The sequence below is a fragment of the Protopterus annectens genome, chromosome 1.part2, assembly GCF_019279795.1.
Source record: "Protopterus annectens isolate FY-2018-M chromosome 1.part2, PAN1.0, whole genome shotgun sequence".
NCBI classification, from domain to species: domain Eukaryota; kingdom Metazoa; phylum Chordata; order Ceratodontiformes; family Protopteridae; genus Protopterus; species Protopterus annectens.
The window spans coordinates 183,871,286-183,891,245 of record NC_056727.1 but is presented as its reverse complement, the minus strand read 5'-3'; the positions used below and the strand labels follow the sequence as shown (position 1 = coordinate 183,891,245).

The 19,960-nt window shown below is 42.3% G+C and overlaps 1 protein-coding gene across 3 annotated transcripts in view; it reads right to left on the bottom strand.

The window, feature by feature from the left end:
- Positions 1-19,960, bottom strand: part of RPS6KC1 (ribosomal protein S6 kinase C1) — a 1,896,815-nt gene that overhangs the window by 1,620,604 nt on the left and 256,251 nt on the right. For all 3 annotated transcript variants that reach the window (XM_044055506.1, XM_044055508.1, XM_044055507.1), the window contains one exon: positions 11,996-12,031. In XM_044055506.1, coding sequence (XP_043911441.1) covers positions 11,996-12,031 — 36 coding nt within the window. The remainder of the gene's footprint in view (positions 1-11,995; positions 12,032-19,960) is intronic.

Below are 19,960 nucleotides of genomic sequence, written 5' to 3'. Positions count from 1 at the left end.
GAAAGGGTGGAATGGTATACAGAATCATTCCCATCCAAACGAACGTGCTTCTGCAAGGATGTCTGGAACAGAATTTCTCCAGGTATCTGTTTTGAAAGGAGGTGAACAGATCTATTTGAGGCATTCCCCTACATCTGGACTAAATCCTGGAACACCACCGCCTTGAGCTGCCACTTGGGCAGATCTGCCCAGGATCTGCTTAGTCAGTCTGCCACAATGTTTTGCTCTGACAGGATGCATGATGCCTGAAGAATCAGAGAATGCCATCACTGTTAACTGGTAAAGAGTGTACGACCTTATACCTCCTTTTTTGGTGAGGTACCACATCACTGTGGTATTCTCTGTAACCACAAGAAAGGAACCCATATTCCATAGGTGGTGAAGGACTTTATAAGGACTGTATCTCTGTCAACATTTCCTTGATGTTGATGTGCTTCTATGCATCTTTGGGCCCCCAAGTGGCCTGCCCTAGCACTCCAATTGACATTGCTCCCCAAAGAAAGTCTGACAAATCTGTCAGGACATACCACACCACAACAGCTGCGAAGAAGAGAAGCCTTGGACTGATACTCGACTGTGCTCTTCATCATTGTAACACTCATATGATGGAGGGCAGTGTTGGCATCTGGGATTCCAGGGAATGTAGGTGCTGTGTCCAACAATTCTAAAGACACCATTCAATTTTCTTCTTGTGGAAACAAGTCAGTGTATCATGAGAATCACGAACACCAACAGTCCAAGAATAGTTAGGAATTCTCTTCCCGAGGTGACATTCCTCCTGGAGAATTCCTGAAACACTGTCTGGTAAGACAGGATCTTGTCTTTGGGAAGAAACTCCATTCTTTTGTTAGTGTCACTTAAACAACCCCAGGAAGACAAGTCTTTAAGAGGGTGTCAGACACGACTTCTGAAGATTCAACTGGAAATCTAAGATGGAAGAGTATGGCCAAGACCTTCTGCAGCGATTCCAAACACCTGGATACAAACTCTGCAGAGATCCTATGATCCTATGATGAGCAAGTCATCCAAGTAAGGAAAGATGTGAATTCCAGTGGGCTACTACTGGGGCTAAAGCATTTGGTAAACACATTGGGTGCACTGGATAGTCCAAAAATTCAGGGTGTGCACAGAAAATTGATAGTGCGAACCAGACAACAAATCTCAGATAAAAATTGAAACAATAAGCAATAAAGCTATGATGATATGCATCCTTCAGGTCCAGGGCCACCATGAATCAGTGGTCTGCAAAAGAGGAAACACTGTCTACAGGGTGAGTATCTTGAACTTGTGGACCTTGACAAAAATATTCAGAAAGAGCAGGTTAAACACAGGTCTTTTTTGGGAACCAGGAAGATTCTAGAGTAGAAACCTTTCATTCTTTCCAAAGAAAGGACTGGTTCTATAACCTCTCAGAAAAACATTTGCCATGGTCTAGGTGGGAATAACAAAGTTTGGTCCAAATGGTGAGGGGAATCCTCCTCGAATGGAGGTGGATTTTCCTTCCTCTGCCACCTGTAACCTCTGCCAACAAAGTTGAGCACCCATTTGTTGGAAACCACTAACAACCAGGCTTCCTTGCTGAGAGATAACGTTTGACAAAGGGTACATGGAGGGGGGACTTATAAAAGATGGGTGTCACACTTTGGCACAGTCAGAGGTCAGAAGGGCAGATTATCCTTTTTGGGGAAAGGAACACCTCATTAGGTTTGGTGGAGTTTTTGTCCTGCCATTTCCTTTGAGTGCCTTGTTTTTTGTTTGGCTGGGGTTTCTGTTTGTTAGGCTTCCAAAAATTATCCTACTTATTGGAGGGAAACTTGAGAATATGGAACATTTTCAACACTCCTTGCATCAGTTTACCCCAGTCATCCTAGTGTTTAAAGGATCTTATTAGCTGCTGCACCAAACAATCAGATTCAAGTGGAACATTCAAAATCTCATATTTTAACTCATCAGAAATGTTTTGGCTGTGCAACCAAGCATACTTCCTTATCACCACTGACATCGCTGCATTTCAAGAAACGGTGTAAGCCCCCTGCAAAGCACTCCATAAAACATGTTTAGACACTTGAGAAATATTAGAAATAACATCTTGACACAGACGTTTTGCTCAGCAGGTAATGATGCAGCAAACTTGTCTAAACTAAACATACTCCTCAACACAAACTTCCACAAAAAACACTTGTAGTTAAACACTTTAAAAGGTACCATGCTGGACTGTTCCACCTTCTTTCCCTGAGACTCCAGTCACTTACATGGTTTATCTGAAGAACAGTTTGACGAAGACATTCTTTTTACTGGAAGAGGTTGCTAGGGACACAAAAGCAGGATCGGCAGACAAAGGGTCTTGGAGGCCAGGACAGCTGAGCACACCCTGAATTTCTTAAACACATTTTTAGGCAGAGACTCATTCAGCAGAGGAGAATTGCAAGCCTTCTTAAAACATCCTCCAGTGCTGAGATTAATGGAGGGAAGGTCACCACATCAGGGGCCCCATCCCCCCAAAAGATCATAAGCCCAGATGATCTCGGGGGCAGCCGATGATTGCTCCAAATTGAATACATCCCTAAATCTAGCCAGCATTTGGGGTTCTGAACCTGTTTGTCCTCAGAGAAAATTGGCTGATCAAAGTCTGATACTTTCAAAACTTAAGATTCCAGACCCACTTTAAAATCAGGATCCTTGAGTGGTTGAACTGGGGTAGGAGCACCGGCATTACTCATAAAACTGGATTCCACCTTGTAATCAACTGTCTGAACAATGGATCTAACCACAGCCACCAGCTCGGGTGGAAACACAGTCAGAAATTGTTGTACTGCAATGTGGTGAGTCTTCTATCTTTTTTTTTTGCATGCATTACACTAGTGGGAGAATCCTACTAGCAATAGATTCTGCACCCCTGACTTTACCTGCACCTAAAGAGTTTGGTTCTTCTGTACCTGAACCAGACAATGGTACAGCCCCCCAGAGGACGTGTCTGACTCTCATGTCATGCACAGTTGTGGTACTAACGCTGCTCCAGGGGACCTGGAGGCAAAAGAAGGTTTGTGGTCTGATAGCCTGCCCAAGGCTGCTGTGGAGTCACAAGCCATAGGTTGAGGCATATTTCTAAATTTATTTCTATGTTTTTAGGTGCACAAGCGGTAGATGGTGTGTGTGTGTGTGTGTGTGTGTGTGTGTGTGTGTGTGTGTGTGTGTGTGTGTGTGTGTGTGGTTCCATATCTGAATCTATCAAATTGGGGGACAAAAATCTAGCCAGATCAATACCAAATACTTGCTGTACAGTCAAACCAGTATAAAGTGGACAAACCCACTATTTTCCCTCTAAACCAGCAACCTGAAGTCTATTTCTGCAGGGTTACTATTCTGAATAACGCACAGAATAAAATGACAGCAGTTTCAATAACACAGTTCAAAGCACAAAACAATTCCCAAAAGTCCCCCAATTTTAATAAACAAATACTAGTTTTAGCCCCAAATAATTTGAAACACCATCAGCCAAGGAATAAAATACAAACTTATGAAAAATTCTGACCAGAAATGTTTAGCATACAAAATGACACTAAAATCTCTATTAAAAAAAGAATGTTTAAAATACTGTAAACCTACTCACCCACCTCAAATGATCAGCACCCCAAAGAAAAAAAACTATAAAACAGCAAGTTTTCCTGCCAAAAGTTTCAAATAAAGCTTTTAATCAATGGAAAGAACAAACATGACTAACTCTCAAGCTTTAGAAGCACAAGGTAATGAGAGGAACTCTACTAAAATGGCCTTAGTACAGAAACTCAGCTAAACATTCACCAAAGGCCATAAAATGGATTAAAAGGGTAAAAACTTAAAGAAACCAAAAATTAGCTTAAACTACACGGTATAAATCTAATACTGCATGTAAATCAAACCCCCAAGTACGTACACTTTTCCATTAGAAAAAAAAGCAAAACACCATTCAAGCACAGATAGAAAAAGGCAGAGGAAGAAAACACCCAAAAGAGTTTTTCATCTGACCTCAGCTACTGAAGAAATCCAGAGTAAGAAGCAATATTCCAAGAGATCCTTCTCTCACTATGGCATTATAAAGAGTCCTGTCATACAGTCTGCGTATCTGAAAAGCGTTCCTTTTACTGCCAGGTGATTGGTCCATCACATCCACAGACCAGCAGTGGGAAGGACTCTGAGTTTTGGTAGACTGCTTGAGGAAGGGTACACGGCACTACTATACATATGCCAGTAAGGCAGTGTGTTGTTCTGAACATAGTGGGTTAACTTCTCTAAAATCAAATACAAATCCCATGAAGGGAAAAGATTCTTAACAGGAATTCAGGATAACAGCCTTGTGCTAGACAAGGTAAGGACAGTTTACATACAAGGTTAAATTTCAGAAATTCTTCTAACGGAAGTAATGGCCACTAGAAAACAGTCTTCCAGGACAGGTACTTCAATCAGCTTTAGCAGCTGGCCCAAAAGGAAAGAAGGTTAACTTCTCTGAAACTGAATACAAATCCCATGAAGGGGTAGGAGCTTTGACAGGAGGTTATGCTGGGAAACAGGCTCTCAAGAAAGCTTTGTGAATCTTTAAAGAAGTCAAAAGAAAAAAAAAAGGTTTGCAACCCTGAAAAAAGCTGGATGTGGAAGCAAGGTGCATTTTAACAGAAAAGTTACTTTAGCCTGTATCTAAGATCTGAGAAAGGTAACCTAGAAGCCCACCCCTTTGGCAGTAACCCCACACAGCAAACCATGTCCATTTACTTCTGTACATTAGATGACTCTCTGGGCAGAAATGGGGATTTGGACCACCCTAGGGAAGTATGAATAGTCCCTGGCCAAAATGGAACTTGATAAACCATGTGGTTAGACGAAGGCAGTGATAGTCCAAGTGATGCTTACTGGACAAGTGAGTTAAGGTTCTGGAGGGCTTCAAGCACAAAGACTTCTACAGAAGATGAGGCCACAGCAGTTAGAACCATACTTATCAAGGCCTGAATGCATCTATAAAAATGAGTATGGAGTTGTTTTGTCTGGTTATCTGAATGAATAGGAGAAAAGCATAAAAGATTGCTAGGTGCCATTTCTGGATGGCAGAATCCCGGAGATGTTCTCTCAATGGAGGGACAGGGGAATAGAATTTCTATCATGTAGAACTGTTCAGGGATGCAAAAAGATCACAGTACACTCTACCTTGATGACAGAAAAGTTTCCACAATATGGAAAGGCTGAGGGATCACTCATAAAGCATCAATAAGCAATGGTTAAGCCTGACAGCAAGAGAACTGGTCACCCCAGGAATATGACAGGCTATATGAAAGTTGTCTGTTAATTCAGCCCATTTCCATACCCTCACCATATCTTGGTACAGGAGGTAGAAGCGAGTTCCCCCTGCTTGTTCATGTACCAAACCACAGTCCTGTTGTCCTTGAATGACAACAGCACTTTACAGTAGGTAGGTAGGTAGTCCCTGAACATCTGCAGAGTAAGGAAGGCCATCCTCATCTCTAGAGCAGTGACATGCTAACTGGCCTCCATTTGTGATCAAACATCTTGGACTGTCTGTCTTTGACAATGTCTCCCACCTTATGGCAGAGGCATCTATGGTGACAACCACTACTTGTGTGACTCTGGAATAGACAGCCCAGAGAAAGATCTTCTAGACTATGGAAACACCTCTGTAAATGAATCTTACATGTCTTGTAAATCTTTGTGTGTTGAGACATGGGATACATGAGTTAACTTATCTTCACAGGCCACTGAAGGAACCTCATACAGAACTCTGCATGAGGGTCAATGTACATACAGCTGCCTGTGATCCAGGGGACTGAGAGTGAGTTTGTTAAAAAAACTGGGACACTGCAGTCAAAAGAGGAACAATCCCATATAAAGACAGACAAGCTTTGAAAGATAGAGGATCTAATAAGTATCCAGTGAAGGAACCCGGTGTACTTCAGGACTCCGAGACTTCACAGTATTCACTCATTCTCAGGGATTGGGATTGGAAACACTCAATAGATACCCCTGAGCTGCAACAAGTCTGACTAAAATTTGGACAACTAGGAATCAGTTTGTCCGGGTATGCAGACATTTCACCCCTTGCAGTCCCTGATTCACTGTAACCACAGACATGAATTTGGTAAACACGGTGAGGGATGAGGCAAAACTGAATAGAATTATCTGACGCTGATAATGTCCATCTCCTACCCAAAATAATGGAAATTTTCTGAATTCTTTGTCAATCTTGATACACAGACAGGGATCTTGGAGGTTCAAATAGCACATTTAGTCTCCTTTTTGTAGAAAAGAAAGGATGAACTATAATGTAATGATTTGAAAAGTTTGCTTGATGAAGCACTCATTCAGGTTACTCAAATCCAAAATTGGCCTGGGATCTTTTTTAACTAAAACCACTTGGATGGCTAATGATGAGGATTAAAAACTTTATTCTTGTCACACTCTCTTGAATTGGTGGGACATTTTGCAATGGCAGAGAAAAGGGCAAATGAGGAGTGTAAAAAGGAATTAAATTGCCTCTGGATACATTTACAATATCTAAATCTACTTTTCCTGCGTGATGGCCAGTAACATGTTCAAGTGACGGGAGAGACGGCTACTAACCATCTCCCAGAGCAGGAGAGTCAGGCAAGGGGCTCAGGAGTTAGAATGCTGTCTCTGAAAGAGGGTTATAGAACTCCTGATAATACTGGTTAGTCTGGTCTCTGGGGCAGCATCCAATCTAGAAGTTAACATAGCCTCAGTGCTGCCTTCCAGATCTCAGGATTTCCTGCTACTGTTGACTAACCTGGTACCATAACTAATATAAATGTTTTTTCCACCCCTGAAAAGACACATGAAGAGTCTAAAACTTAATGCCAACAGCTATGAGGGGCTTGCCCTCCTTCTCCAGATTCTCTAATTATTCCTTAGTTTTTGGTCTGAACACAACGGATCCACCAAAGAGCAGGTTAAGGAAGGACATGCCTTGGAATCTACAGCAAAAGCTCTGATGCACAGCCTGGCCTTTATTAAAGGACAACAAAGGGATTATATTATGAAATGCTCAACTTCTCTGTCCTTTTTCTCCCTATTTACAATTCCTGCTATGAATAAACAATAATCCAGCATTTAAAATACTTTAAATCAACTGTTTCTCATCACTAGAACAGTACCTTACTGTACTGTGATGGTTCCGCTTTCAAAAAAAAAAAACTTTTATCCTGCCCTGAAAAAGCTTGCTGCAGTCTCCAATTTATTGATGTCATCAAGGCCAATGAATTCAGGTAACTTTCTGGCCAATTCCCTCCCCAAACTGACATCACCATGACCGTCTTAAAAACCCACTCATGCTGTGATGTCACAGGTCCCTGATCCTTCCCCTACCCATACAGAAAGTAAAGGCTAGAACAAGGAAACATAAATGAGTCAAGTCTCCTGCTGTAAGCTGTCCATCACAGCAGGTAGCAGCTCAAATTATGCTTGGCACTTTGACAGCTAGGGAAGTTTGGTTTGAAATGGGATGGGAGATGAGTCAAAGCAGTACAATTCAGACTTCACAAACGACTGCAACTTGGCCATTCTAAAATGAAGCAGCAGTACAAAGCACTTTGAAAGTCTGTTCTGTGGCATTTGCACTGTTTGTGTTTTAAGTAGTCACTGAACGGCATGAAATTTTACTTAAAACTGACTGAAAGACAGCAGTGTATGCATGTAAAATCAATGCCATGACAGGAGCTTTAGGAAGAAAGAGGCCTGCATGATGTAATTTTCTTTTTCAGAAAAGCACTGCATTGTGGGATACCTAGAGGCAGACTAAACAATCAGGATTGCTTCAAGATGCTATACCCCATGTGGTCAGATTCAGAAATTGCATATAAAAATATTTGAAGACCATTAAATAGTCCCAGGGCAGTGTTAAAATGTAGGAAACACCAAACCATGATGAAATAAACATGTTTTTAGTCTGTGAGTCCTGTTCTTCTTTAAGTGCAAGTCACAAGATAAGATTAAAAAAAAATCACAGCTGCCATTCACGATCGCAATTTGTTCTTGAATGGTCCATCACACAACTCCTCAAGCAACTTGGACACCTCATCAGCTACCTTCCACTAAAAAAAAAAAAAACAATGTGCAATAGATGGCTTACTTCCTCAATGTGAATATTAAAGACTCATGCACATACCTCTTAAAATTATGCAACACTCTGGACTCCTTTACTGGGAAGATGGACAGCAGGACTCTTGTAGTATAGAAGCCTATTTATGGGCAGACACTGCAACAATAAAATCTGGCTTTGGAGTTCCAACCCAGCAAGTCCAATCTTTTGGAGGCTAGGGGGTCTTTCTATGATTCCCTAATTACAAAAAGCACCATACTGTCCACAGGAAAACCCACCCAAGAGGAAGGTGGGGAAACAAAAGGCATCCTGCAGGATCTTCTTCGAATTTGGGTTTGTCTGGGGAAGATGGTGTGGGAATCAATGCCATCACTAATATCAGTACCTGGGGTGGGGAACACTGGCAAGGAGTTTAGGTGCCTGTTCTTGCACTTTTGCCACCTACCTGACCTTGGATGAGGAAGAGGCTAAAACCTGTCCACACAAGTCAGGTTGATCCTGTAAGAGCTCCTCTTTTCTGTTGTTGGGAAGGATGAGTGATTAAAGGAGCACAGAGAAAAATAAATGTCTCTGGTAAAGGCCATGGATGACACAGGAATAGTCGCCAGTGACAGCTAATGCAAAACTGTTTGCATCGCTGATGTTCAGATAGACATCAGCTCCACATGCAACACTGAGGACACAGTTCCCAACAGTCTAAGGCTAAAGCCCATCAAAGCCAAGGGTGAGAAGATAAATGCAGCATCTGACCCTGCCAGCTCAACATCATGCAGAGCCGATGGTCCCATTCAACTTGTGCCCAACGTCAACTGTTTTGAGGTAGAGGGCTCAAAAGCCAACTCAACCAAGATCGACAATGTCACTAATAGTGCTTGGGCTGAGACCACCCCTGAAATGGCTGACTTGGAAAGCCCATGGCCACTGAAATTACCAATACAACCATCAGCAACAAAGCCGTCAACCCCTATGGCAATGCTGGCTTGGAAGGTGCTAACCAAAAAGACTGTGATCCTAAACCTGAAACCACAACTGATGTCAATATTTAAAGGTGTATGACTGGCCTCATTGTAACTAGTGCTGAAACACGAGACCACAAGAAAAACCGGAAAGAAAAAGCCAAAAAGAATGTATGGAAAAAATGCCTCTGTCTGCCTTCGACACCAGAGAAAGAGAAAAGACAATAAACATTTCCTGTTGAACCTTCAAAAATACCCTTGCCATCTTTTTCTAATCTGGGTACAGAGTAACAAAATGACTTCTGAATGTCTTAGCAAACCTGGTAGATCTGGCAGGCAATGGTCTGTAAGGAAAAATCTTACACTGATGTCGTTAACAGAAGAAGAGCCATCTAAAATTAAATTGCCAGGAGAACTTTTGCAACATCAACAAACTTAAAGGGTAACTTAGAAAATCCAAAAGTGGGCACAGCAGAAACTGTAGACTCCTCAACAAGGCTTTTTATGAACTTAAAATGGAGAAGATCCACTAGTACTGTCACTCCTCTTTTTCTCTGTCCTTGTTCTGGTCTTTACATTTGTCAAAACCAACAGAGTTTGGCTTAGTCCTGATGCTGATGGAGTCAACTGTAAGTCTTGGTCCAAAGGAGAAACCCCTTCTTGGGTAGTACAGCTAGTCTGCAAACCTTGCAACAACAATTTATTGTTTCTGTCCCTAATAAAGCACAGTGCTTCTACAGCAAACACATAGCATAATGCATGCTTATCCAGTGACAGAAGTTTATTGGCACATTTAGCAAACTTCTTGAATAATTAACTATCCATGACTATAAGGATGAAAAGATGCACACACCAGGCAGACAATAATTAGCAGCAATTTATAAAATAAGAAAAAGCAGACCTGACCAAACACTGAACCAGAAGTTCCACCACCTTACCGCACTTGGCAAAGCAAAACTAGACAAGCTGACAACTCTCACTTTTTTGTATCTACAATCAAAAAAGAATACCAGAACACTGTCAGTATATTTATTTATTTGTCTTTGTTTAATGGGAAAGTCCGACTGGGTAATATCCATTTCCAGCGGAGGTCTGAGGAGAAAAGCTTAGCATTATGCTAAGTTCCAGTTAAATACAGAGTAGTTGCATTTCTATTTAGATTTATACACAAACAGTAGTTACATTTATACATTCTAAGATTTTATAGAGATAGAGGTTACTAGAGAAAGCCCACATGCAACTTATTGGATTGTTCAGGCAGCAGTTTTGTACAAAAATTGTTTTGTCATTTCAGTAAGAGGTTGAGTGTATTCTGTTTAAGAAGAGTATCTGAAGAGTATTGTACAGTGAACACAAAGTCTCAGCCTTGAGATGAGCATGGGCAGGACCAGGATTAGTTAAGATGATGTTTAAGCAGTGGTTTAAAACTAATCAGTTTGTTGGACAGTTTTATTTCTGTGGAGATACTATTCCAGAGTTTAGCAATGTACTGGAAGTAGAGCAAGTCTCCTGCAACATTATTTGACTTGTGTATACGTAATAAGAGGTTGTTACTAGAGCACAGGTCCCCTGCTGGACAGTAGGTCAGTAATAAGTTATGTAATGCAGGCCATTCTTTTAGAATATGGAGTTTGTATGCTGCAGTTAGTTTTGAATATGTTAGGCAGTTGTGTAGTTCAAGCCAGTTTAACTGCTTTAAGCTATGACAATGGTGAGTCCTATGAGGGGGACTGGTGGCAAATTTAGCTACTTTAATGTAACAGCATATAAGTGCATAGAAAGTCTGACCCTGTCAGTTGAACACATCCTGGACTGGACAGTAGCAATGTAATAAAATTCAAAATAGCCTCAAAATTTTAATTTTTTTCCTCACAAAACAATAATTAACTAGGGACCATGTCTTCTATGCAAGCTTCATCAGCAGCACAACAGATGTAGTGAAGAAGTTAGTTGGCCTAGCACTGTGGGCAACGGGGAGGGGGGGTTGTTAAAGAAAGTTTCTGATGTTGAGCTACCTGAAATCTTGCAGTTTTATTCCTGCTAATATAATAAGGATGGATATCCTCATATCAAATCTAAGGTATTCTAAGAGTGAAAAAACTGCTATTTGGAGCTACTGCAGGAAAGATTGCAAAATTGGCCCTGCACTGGGGATTTCCCTGTCACACAGTAGCAGGAATGAGCAGAACTTACTGGTCTTTAAAATAAACCTGCCTTAGAATTTTGCATCCATCTACATGTCTTGCAGATAACAGATAAACTAAGGTGCTGGTCACTAAGACAGCTTCAGGCACAGAGATCATTAAATTATAAAAGTACAAAATCCTACTGCTGCTAAGAAGGATAAGGTCTAGTCCTGATCCTGTCAGTTGCACATAGTCTTTTCAGTGTATACTGTTGTACTTTCAAAGTGGTGTGTGTTAATAATTAAGGCACTGTATGGCTTTGTACTATACTGAGTAATGTTGTTAGCACCATGGAACCCATGGTGTAGTCAATGTAATCTTTGAAATTAATCATGGTATCTAATTGCATCCTATTTGTAATACTATGAAATACAATATCACCTGGCCATTACTGTAACAAAACGGGTTCCCAGGACTATTTAGTTAACAAAAAAAAAATAATGAATGAATGAATAAGTGTGTGCAGTTCAAGTCAGGTACAGCACAACAGCTTCAGTATAAAACACCTTTTAACATAAGAATGTTTCAGACAACAAAATACAGTATACACACACATGCAAACATATACATAGTGTTACTGTTTCAGTCTTCATAGGACCTCACCTCACAAAAAAAATTCCTACAAGCAATGCAGTATTGTATCTTGTACGGATACAGTGCTTAACTCCATCATACTGAATCAGATTAATAAACTGAATGCAGGCCTTCCATCAGTTTTCACTGTACAGAAATGCTCTTCACAAAGAGTATCTTACCTCCTGGATGTCTTCTGGATTTCTTCTAGAAACAATCTAGAAAAAGAACAACAAAAAAACAGAAGCATTATCAAGGATTATATCTTTCAAATGACCAAACTAGACCATCACAAAGTTCAGTTTAAAAACATTAGTAAGTCTGCTAACAATGACTGTCCTTTATCTATTTTACTTAGTAATGTGTAATGGTTACTAATTAAAGTAAATACCAATAGTACCTTTATTGTTAATTTTCCAAAGGACTGTCCAAAACAGACTATTTTGACTGTTTTTGCTCTTTGTATGAAAATGCCGGTGTCGCCAAAATGATTTGACTGGCATAATTACTTACACAGTGTCTTTAAACTGGGCCCCTACTGTAAAAGGCAATGCAGCAGTCACACACAAATTTTACTAGCATTTTATGACATTTTTATGCAACAGTGCACTAAAAACAATTAAACTATCACATTTATACAGACAAAAATCTTTTTTTTTTCAGTCCTAAAGTAACAATAGCATTCCATATTATGTTCTCAAAAGCTATTATATTTACTACTCTGAAAGGAACCACTGAAGAATACATGAATTTAACCATATGTTACTTAATAAATCAGAAAGAAAAAAAATGTCAGGCTTCACAGACAAACGTATTACACAGCATATATGTTGGAGGGAGTAGGATTTGAACTCAACCTCTGCTAATAAAAATATGTGGTAAATTTTATATTCCATCTGATTTGAACAGGAGTCGGGAATGCAAAATTTAACTTGTACATGATTTACAAATCAAAATTTGACCACCACACTTTCTTCACATGAAAGTATCATTAAACTTGACTCATTGTCTTTTAACCCCTACTCGGTCCTTTTTACAGACCACTGTCCAGAATAATACATACTTTCAGAGTTTGCTGTACTAGCCTGTTAGGCATTACATCACTTCACCATGAATCTACAAAAATAATTTTTCCCAGTCAATACCAAAGTAAAAAAACATCAGTGCAAACATGCCAGTGGAAAAGTACTGGAAAGCATTTAAATTCACACAGTATATGTACCTTAAAACCAAATTTTCATTCACTTTTAAACAAAGTCATTTACTTAACAGAAAAACTCCCAGTTCATTTTTTATTATGCAATTTAAAAACAGCCATACAAACATAATAAAATGGGTCTATATTAAAAGACTGAAGAGATGTTTCATCGAACACCTCTTGGTCGACACATAAAGAGCAAACGCACTAAAGCTCGAACACTCAAAACAGCAATTTCTTTCCCTGGGAAAGAAATCGCTAGCACAAACACACTTTCAAACATAACGTGGGGGGGGGGGGTTCGTCCCCTCTCTTACTAAATATACCAACTCAGAGATAGCACTACAGTGAGGAAAGGGGCACACACACAGGGATGGCCAAACTATTTCTTTCCCAGGGAAAGAAATTGCTGTTTTGAGCATTCACGCTTTAGTGCATTCACTCTTTATGTGTCGACCAAGAGGTGTTTGATGAAACACCTCTTCGGTCTTTTAATATAGACCCGATAAAATATATACATTAGTTAGATTATCACTACACTCCCCCTCTGAGACTATGTTAGTGCACTTGTACAAGTTCGCAGAATGACATACACAAGATTACTACTATATACAATTTTCAACAGTTCTTTACATTTTATTTTACGTGGTATGATGTAATGCAGCTATTGTGTGGTAGTAGTCTTCAATCATGATTTCGTACCTGTTGTACGCAGGTTTATTTATTGCATTTTAAATTCTGTGTCTGGAATCACTTGTAGAACTTTTTATTATGGTAATTTAGCATAAACAGATCATTATTATATCCAAATTAAGTATTACCATTAATAAAAAGCATATTAATATTGTTTTCTCTTTGGTACAAGAACAATACCCCGTCTTCACCAGCTAGCATGAAACTGAAGGTCATGTCATTTTTTGTTTTCAAAAAACAAAACACTGATTTGATAACTGTCAGTTTAGTAGTAAAGGTCTCAGTATTTTTTAAAAGTGTATACAGTTTTATTTTGACTGCGGTGGTGGTGCTGCGGTAGCGTTGTCACCTCACAGTAAGATGTTGTCCTGTTCGATTCTCAGCTAGAGCGTCTTCTGTGTGGAGACATGCGTGAATGGGCGTACCTTCGTTGAAGGTTGTGCATCAGGGCTGGCAACTCGGCACGTAAAAATCTACTGCCAATCATTAGCGGACCGGAGTTCTGCTGAGGCGACCCCCTAACAGGGAAAAGCCAAAAGACACAACAACAATTAGAAGTTATGTACCTACCATAACGTTCCATGTTAGTTGTCTTCTCTCGCCTTCTTTCTTGCTGGATGGGTTCGGAGCCGATCCTCGGCTCCGACTCGGCACTTGCTAAGCTCAAGAGTCACTTCCACCAGCTCAAGGCAGCCCCATATCCCATGATGCAAGGCGGTGATTACCCAGATCTCGTTTGGTAGCTAGAGAAAAAAAATAACTACTATCTTCCCCCTAGGGAAGAAGAACAACTAGCCTGAGAAAAACTGTAAGGGGAACCTAGGTAACCAAGTGCAGAGCTAACTGGTGTCCAAGGGAGAAATCTCCCAGAGAAGAAGTTAGTTCAAGGTCTGTCCAGGCTAGGGGGACAGGAGGGAGGGACGCAAGAAAGAAGGCGAGAGAAGACAACTAACATGGAACGTTATGGTAGGTACATAACTTCTAAATGTTAAGTTGTCAATCTCGCCTTCATTCTTGCTGGGGGACCGCGTCCCTAGCACCTCTATCCTGGGTGGCTCAATGGAACAGACTCTTGAGAACTGTGGAACCAAAACTCGCCCTGTCCCTGGAGGCCAAATCCAATTTGCAATGTGAGACGAAGGTATGAAGAGTGGCCCAAGTGGCTGCTGCACAAATAGTGTCTAAGGGTAGTCTAGCCTGAAAGGCTGTAGATGTGGCTAGGCTTCTGGTAGAATGTGCTTTTGGTGTTGAGATCAGCTGTTTGCCCCCTAAGCTGATAAATGTAAGAAATAGTGGAAGACAGCCATCTGGATAAGGTCACCTTAGAAACAGGGAGACCTTTCTTATTTTCAGCATAAGAAAGAAAAAGCTGGCCAGACTTTCTATATTGCTTTGATCTGTCCAAGTAATATCTGAGTTGGCGATGAACATCTAGGCAATGCAATTTTTGTTCTGCCCTGTCAGAATAATTGGGAAAAAATACTGGAAGATCAATAGATTGGTTTAAATTTGTCTTAGAAGCAACCTTGGGCAAAAAAGACGGATTAGTTCTCAAAGATACTCTATCCTTGTGGAAGACCAAGTACGGGGGACGAACACAGAGAGCATGAAGTTCAGACACCCTTCTAGCCGAAGTAATAGCGACCAGAAAGAGTGTCTTCCAAGAGAGAAATTTTAACGAGCATGTAGCAGCCAGTTCAAAAGGGGGAAGTATTAAGGATGCCAGCACTAAATTTAGATCCCACTGTGGTGGAGGATCCCTAACAGGAAGATCCCTCTTAGAAAGGCTTTGCAAAGTTTGTGAGACATAATGTTCTGGTCTGCAAATCCGACATGAAAATTCGAGATTGCTGCCAGCTGGACTTTAACTGTGGAAGAAGAAGAACCAGAGTGAAAAATTTCAGCTAGGAAGTCCAAAACTGACTGAATAGGGGCAGTAAAGGGATCTATGTTCTTAGACCTTGCCCAAAAGGAAAAACGTTGCCATTTGCTAGAGTAAATCCTTCTGGTAGAGGGCTTTAGAGAAGCTACTATGATATCCCTAACGGGATTAGAGATCATAGGAAGCCTGGCTAAGGAAGGAAGTGGAGCAACCAAGCAGTGAGGTTGAGGGAACGAATGGACCGGTGCAGTTGACCCGACTGGTGGGTCAGAAGATCTGGAACTGGGTCCAGATGCCAAGGCTGCACTAAGAGATGTTGATGAAGGAATGGGAACCAAATTTGTCGAGGCCAGTAAGGAGCAATGAGAATCAGCTTGGCTCTCAAGTCGGTAGCTTTCTGAAGCACTTGAGGAATCAACGGAAAAGGGGGAAAAGCATAAAGAAGTCCCCGAGGCCAATCCTGGGTTAGAGCGTCTCTGGGGGGATGGCCTGGAAGTGGAAAGAGAGAGAAGAAGTCTGGGCATTTGCTGTTTTGGGGTGTAGCAAAAAGGTCACAGCAAGGAGGGCCCCACTTCTGAAAAATCTCTTCCGCTATAGATTGTTTGAGAGACCACTCGTGAGGCATGAGTATAGCTCTGCTCAACCTGTCCGCTATGATGTTGGTTTTCCCGGGGATATACGTTGCTATCAGAAACCGCTGAGATGAGATCGCCCATTGCCAAAGTCTGAGAGCTTCTCGACAGAGGATAGGACTTGGTCCCGCCCTGTTTGTTGATATACCATACTACGGACATGTTGTCCGTGTGAACTGCGATAGTTCCTAAAGGAAGAAAGTCGTTGAGGGCTTGCAACATTAAAAGCACTGCTCTCATCTCTAGGACATTTATATGCAGATGGTATTCAAACGGTTGCCACGTGCCATGGACCATCCTGCCCTGATAATGCTCCCTCCACCCGATCAGGGAGGCATCCGAAGTGACCGTGGCTACCGGGGCCGGGGGGACAAATGGTCTGCCCTGATGGACTAGGGGGGAAGAAATCCACCAGGATAGGTGGCTCTTGCAGGTCTGTGTGACAAGGATCTTGTGACGCATGGGCAAATGCTGGAAGGACCATTGGGTAAACAACATCCACTGTAGGAGACGCATGTAAAAGCGGGCCAGAGGAAGAAGTGTGATGGCAGCTGCCATTAGGCCTAACACTTTCAGGACCAACCTGGCTTGTACCTTTTTGCTGAATAGGATGATCCGAACATGATTTTGGATAGCCAGGATTCTTTGATTTGTTAGATTTGCTGACATCTGCGTAGTGTCTAGATCTGCGCCTATAAAGGTAATAGATTGGCAAGGCGATAAGGAAGACTTTTCGAAGTTGACAGAAATCCCTAACTGGCTGCAGAGACGTAGAGTGTAATCCCTGGCCTGGAGAAGTTGATGCCTGGTGGTGGCTGTGAGGAGCCAGTCGTCTAGGTACGGAAACACCTGGAATCCCCGATGTCTCAGGTGAGCCGTGACCGCTGCCATGCATTTGGTGAACACTCTGGGGGCTGTGGTGAGACCAAAGGGCAGGGCTCTGAATTGAAAATGACTGGTCCCCAGCCGAAAGCGGAGAAACCTTCTGGAGCGTCTGTGGATTTTTATGTGATAGTACGCATCCTGAAGATCTATAGAGCACATCCAGTTGTCTTTGTCCAGAAAGGGCAAAATCGACTGAAGTGTGACCATCCGAAATCTCGTCTTTTTGACAGACTTGTTTAGTCTGCTGAGGTCTAATCAGTCTCCCGTCTTTTTGGGGACCAAAAAGAACCTTGAGTAGATTCCGGATTCTAAATGGCCTGCTGGAACTGGCTGGATGGCCCTTTTCTCTAGAAGTTTTGAAACCTCTATATAGTTATTTAAGAAAAATCTTAAAGAATTCCTTTGTAAGGAATCTAAGTACACTTGCTTTCATGATCTTGACTAAGCTATTCAATGTTAGCAATACACTACTTTATATTTACAACTATCACAACTTCTTTTCACTATTCTTTGTTGACTTGTATGCTGTGTTTCTTGCACAACTATTATTATTTAATAAATTATCTCTACATTTTGTATAGGTTCATAGGTTCATACTAGGCTATCTGCCCGAGGGCATTTACAAGCCTAGCCCATAGTTTTGTGGCTTACGCCACCCCTTTAGTATGGGGTATAGCTTGCTTATTATACTAAATGATTTTGTTACCTTCGAAACCCTTTACTGTTCTTAGTTCATTGTCATGCTTTTCTGCTGTACTTTTGCATTCTGGTTATGACTAACAAGGGTCGGTAGATTAGATCAATTACCTGGTTATCAAATTGAAATGAAGTAAACTAATAAAAACATAAATAAAGAGAAGGTAATTGGGAGTGCATGTTCTGAGAATATAACAAGTTGGCAGATTTTAAAAATTCCCTACAGAGTGTCTTGTCAGAAATGATGGGGGAACAAATCTCTGTTGCTAAGGAAATGATCATTTTGAATCTACAGAAACAGTACATGCAGAATAATGTTCTGGAGGAAACATTAGATTTAAGAGAAGGAAGGAATTTAGTAGTTCCTGTAATTCTGGAGTGAACGTCTGGAAGGGATCCTTTTTGAGGGAAGGGGCTTTTCTCGAAAGGTATTCTGTAACCCTCGGATATGATCGACTGTACCCATTTGTCTTGAGAAAGGGAAAGCCAGGCTTCTGGGTACAGTGACAATCTCCCCCCGACTGCCTCCAAGGGTGGGCAGTCGGGCATCACCTCAGGGATGCTGGAAGGGCTTGTCAGAGAGAGGCTCTCTGCTACCCTGGTTCTGCGGACCCCCTCTGCCCCTAGGGCGGCATCTGTTGTTATTACCCCCTCTGCCTCTGGGGGTAAACTGACCACGTGCATCAGGCGTGACTCCTTGAGATTTTCGGAACCACATTTTCCCTCCCTTCTGACCTTTGGGGTAAGGTCTTGAAGGGGTGGAGAAACGGACTCCTACGGCAGAAAGAGTTTTGCCGTCTTGCTCACACCTGGTCAAAGTGTCCTTCACCTGAGGTCCAAACAACGTTGTCCCATCGAAGGGAGAGTTTGTGAAGGACACCTTAAAGGGGTCTGCAAAATTGCAAAGTCGCATCCAGGACTGACGTCCGAGAGCCACTCCTGTGCCTGCAGCTCTACTCGCTCCATCAGCTGCATAAGAAATGAGCCGCATGCAGGAGTTAGTTATGGAATTTAGGATTCCCAGCTGAGAGGCAATCTTCTCTTGAGCCCCAGCAGCTGATGGATCCTGTACCACTTCACCCAATTCCTTGAGGATATCTCTTTGAAGTCGGGTGAAGTGACATAGATAATTCAGCGAACACATAGCAAAGGTCGCTGAGGAAAACATCCGCTTACCATACCTGTCCATGGTCCTAGACTCCTTGTTAGGAGGATGGACCGGTACGGAAGGATCTGCAAGTTCCTTTTTGGTGGCGGCCACCACCATGGCATCAACCGGGACACCTTTGGTGAGAAACTGTTTTTCAGTGGGGGCCGTGATAAATTTAGAAGGCCTCCTGGGGACTGGTTCCACAGAATCAGGAGATGCCCACGCCTTTCGAGCTATCACGTCCATGAGGGGGTCGAAAGGCGGAGACACCCAGGAGGTGGAGGGTCGAGATCCAAAAGCCTCCAGGTATACCGACTCATCCTCAGAGGGGTTAATGGAGGGCCAGTTCCCCCTCTGTTTGAGGAGTTCAAGAATGTCTGAAAAGGAGACATCCTCAGAGGGGGATCTTGGGGACCCTTCCGACTCATCTAAGTAGGTATCTGATGTCGTAGAGTCAGGGGAGTCTAAATGCTTCCTCTTGCAGGTCCTCTTATGCGGGGGTTCCCCTGAAGGATCAGGAGAAACCTCGGAAGAGGAAGGTATTCCCAATGGGGAAACCTGGGGCGATGGATCTCTGGGTCTGGGAGCAAGAGAGTGGGAAGAGATATCTACAGGCACTGAAGAGGGAGGAGCTAAAGGGACTGACTGTTGACTCAGCTCGGGGGCTAGTACACTCCTCATCACCTCGAAGGCTCCCCTCCCGGGGAGGACCGAGAGTTCCCGCTCCAAGGAAACAGGAATCCCTGGCCCCACCAAAAGGGAAGGCTCCAAAGCAGATGTCGGTGCCGAGCTTACCAAAGCCGAAGCTCCGAGGGGGAGAACGGGGTCGGACAAGGGAAGCCCGATGACTGGATCCCTCCAAGGACGGTCTCAAGGAGGAGATAGGAGTCGAAGATGACGGAGCCGAAAGGAGTGGTATCGGCTCCGAAGCACCAACAGTCACAGTTCCAATAAGCTCCGGCTCCAAGCTCTGAAGGAGAGTCGAAGGAGGAATTTCTGGAGGGTGTGGAA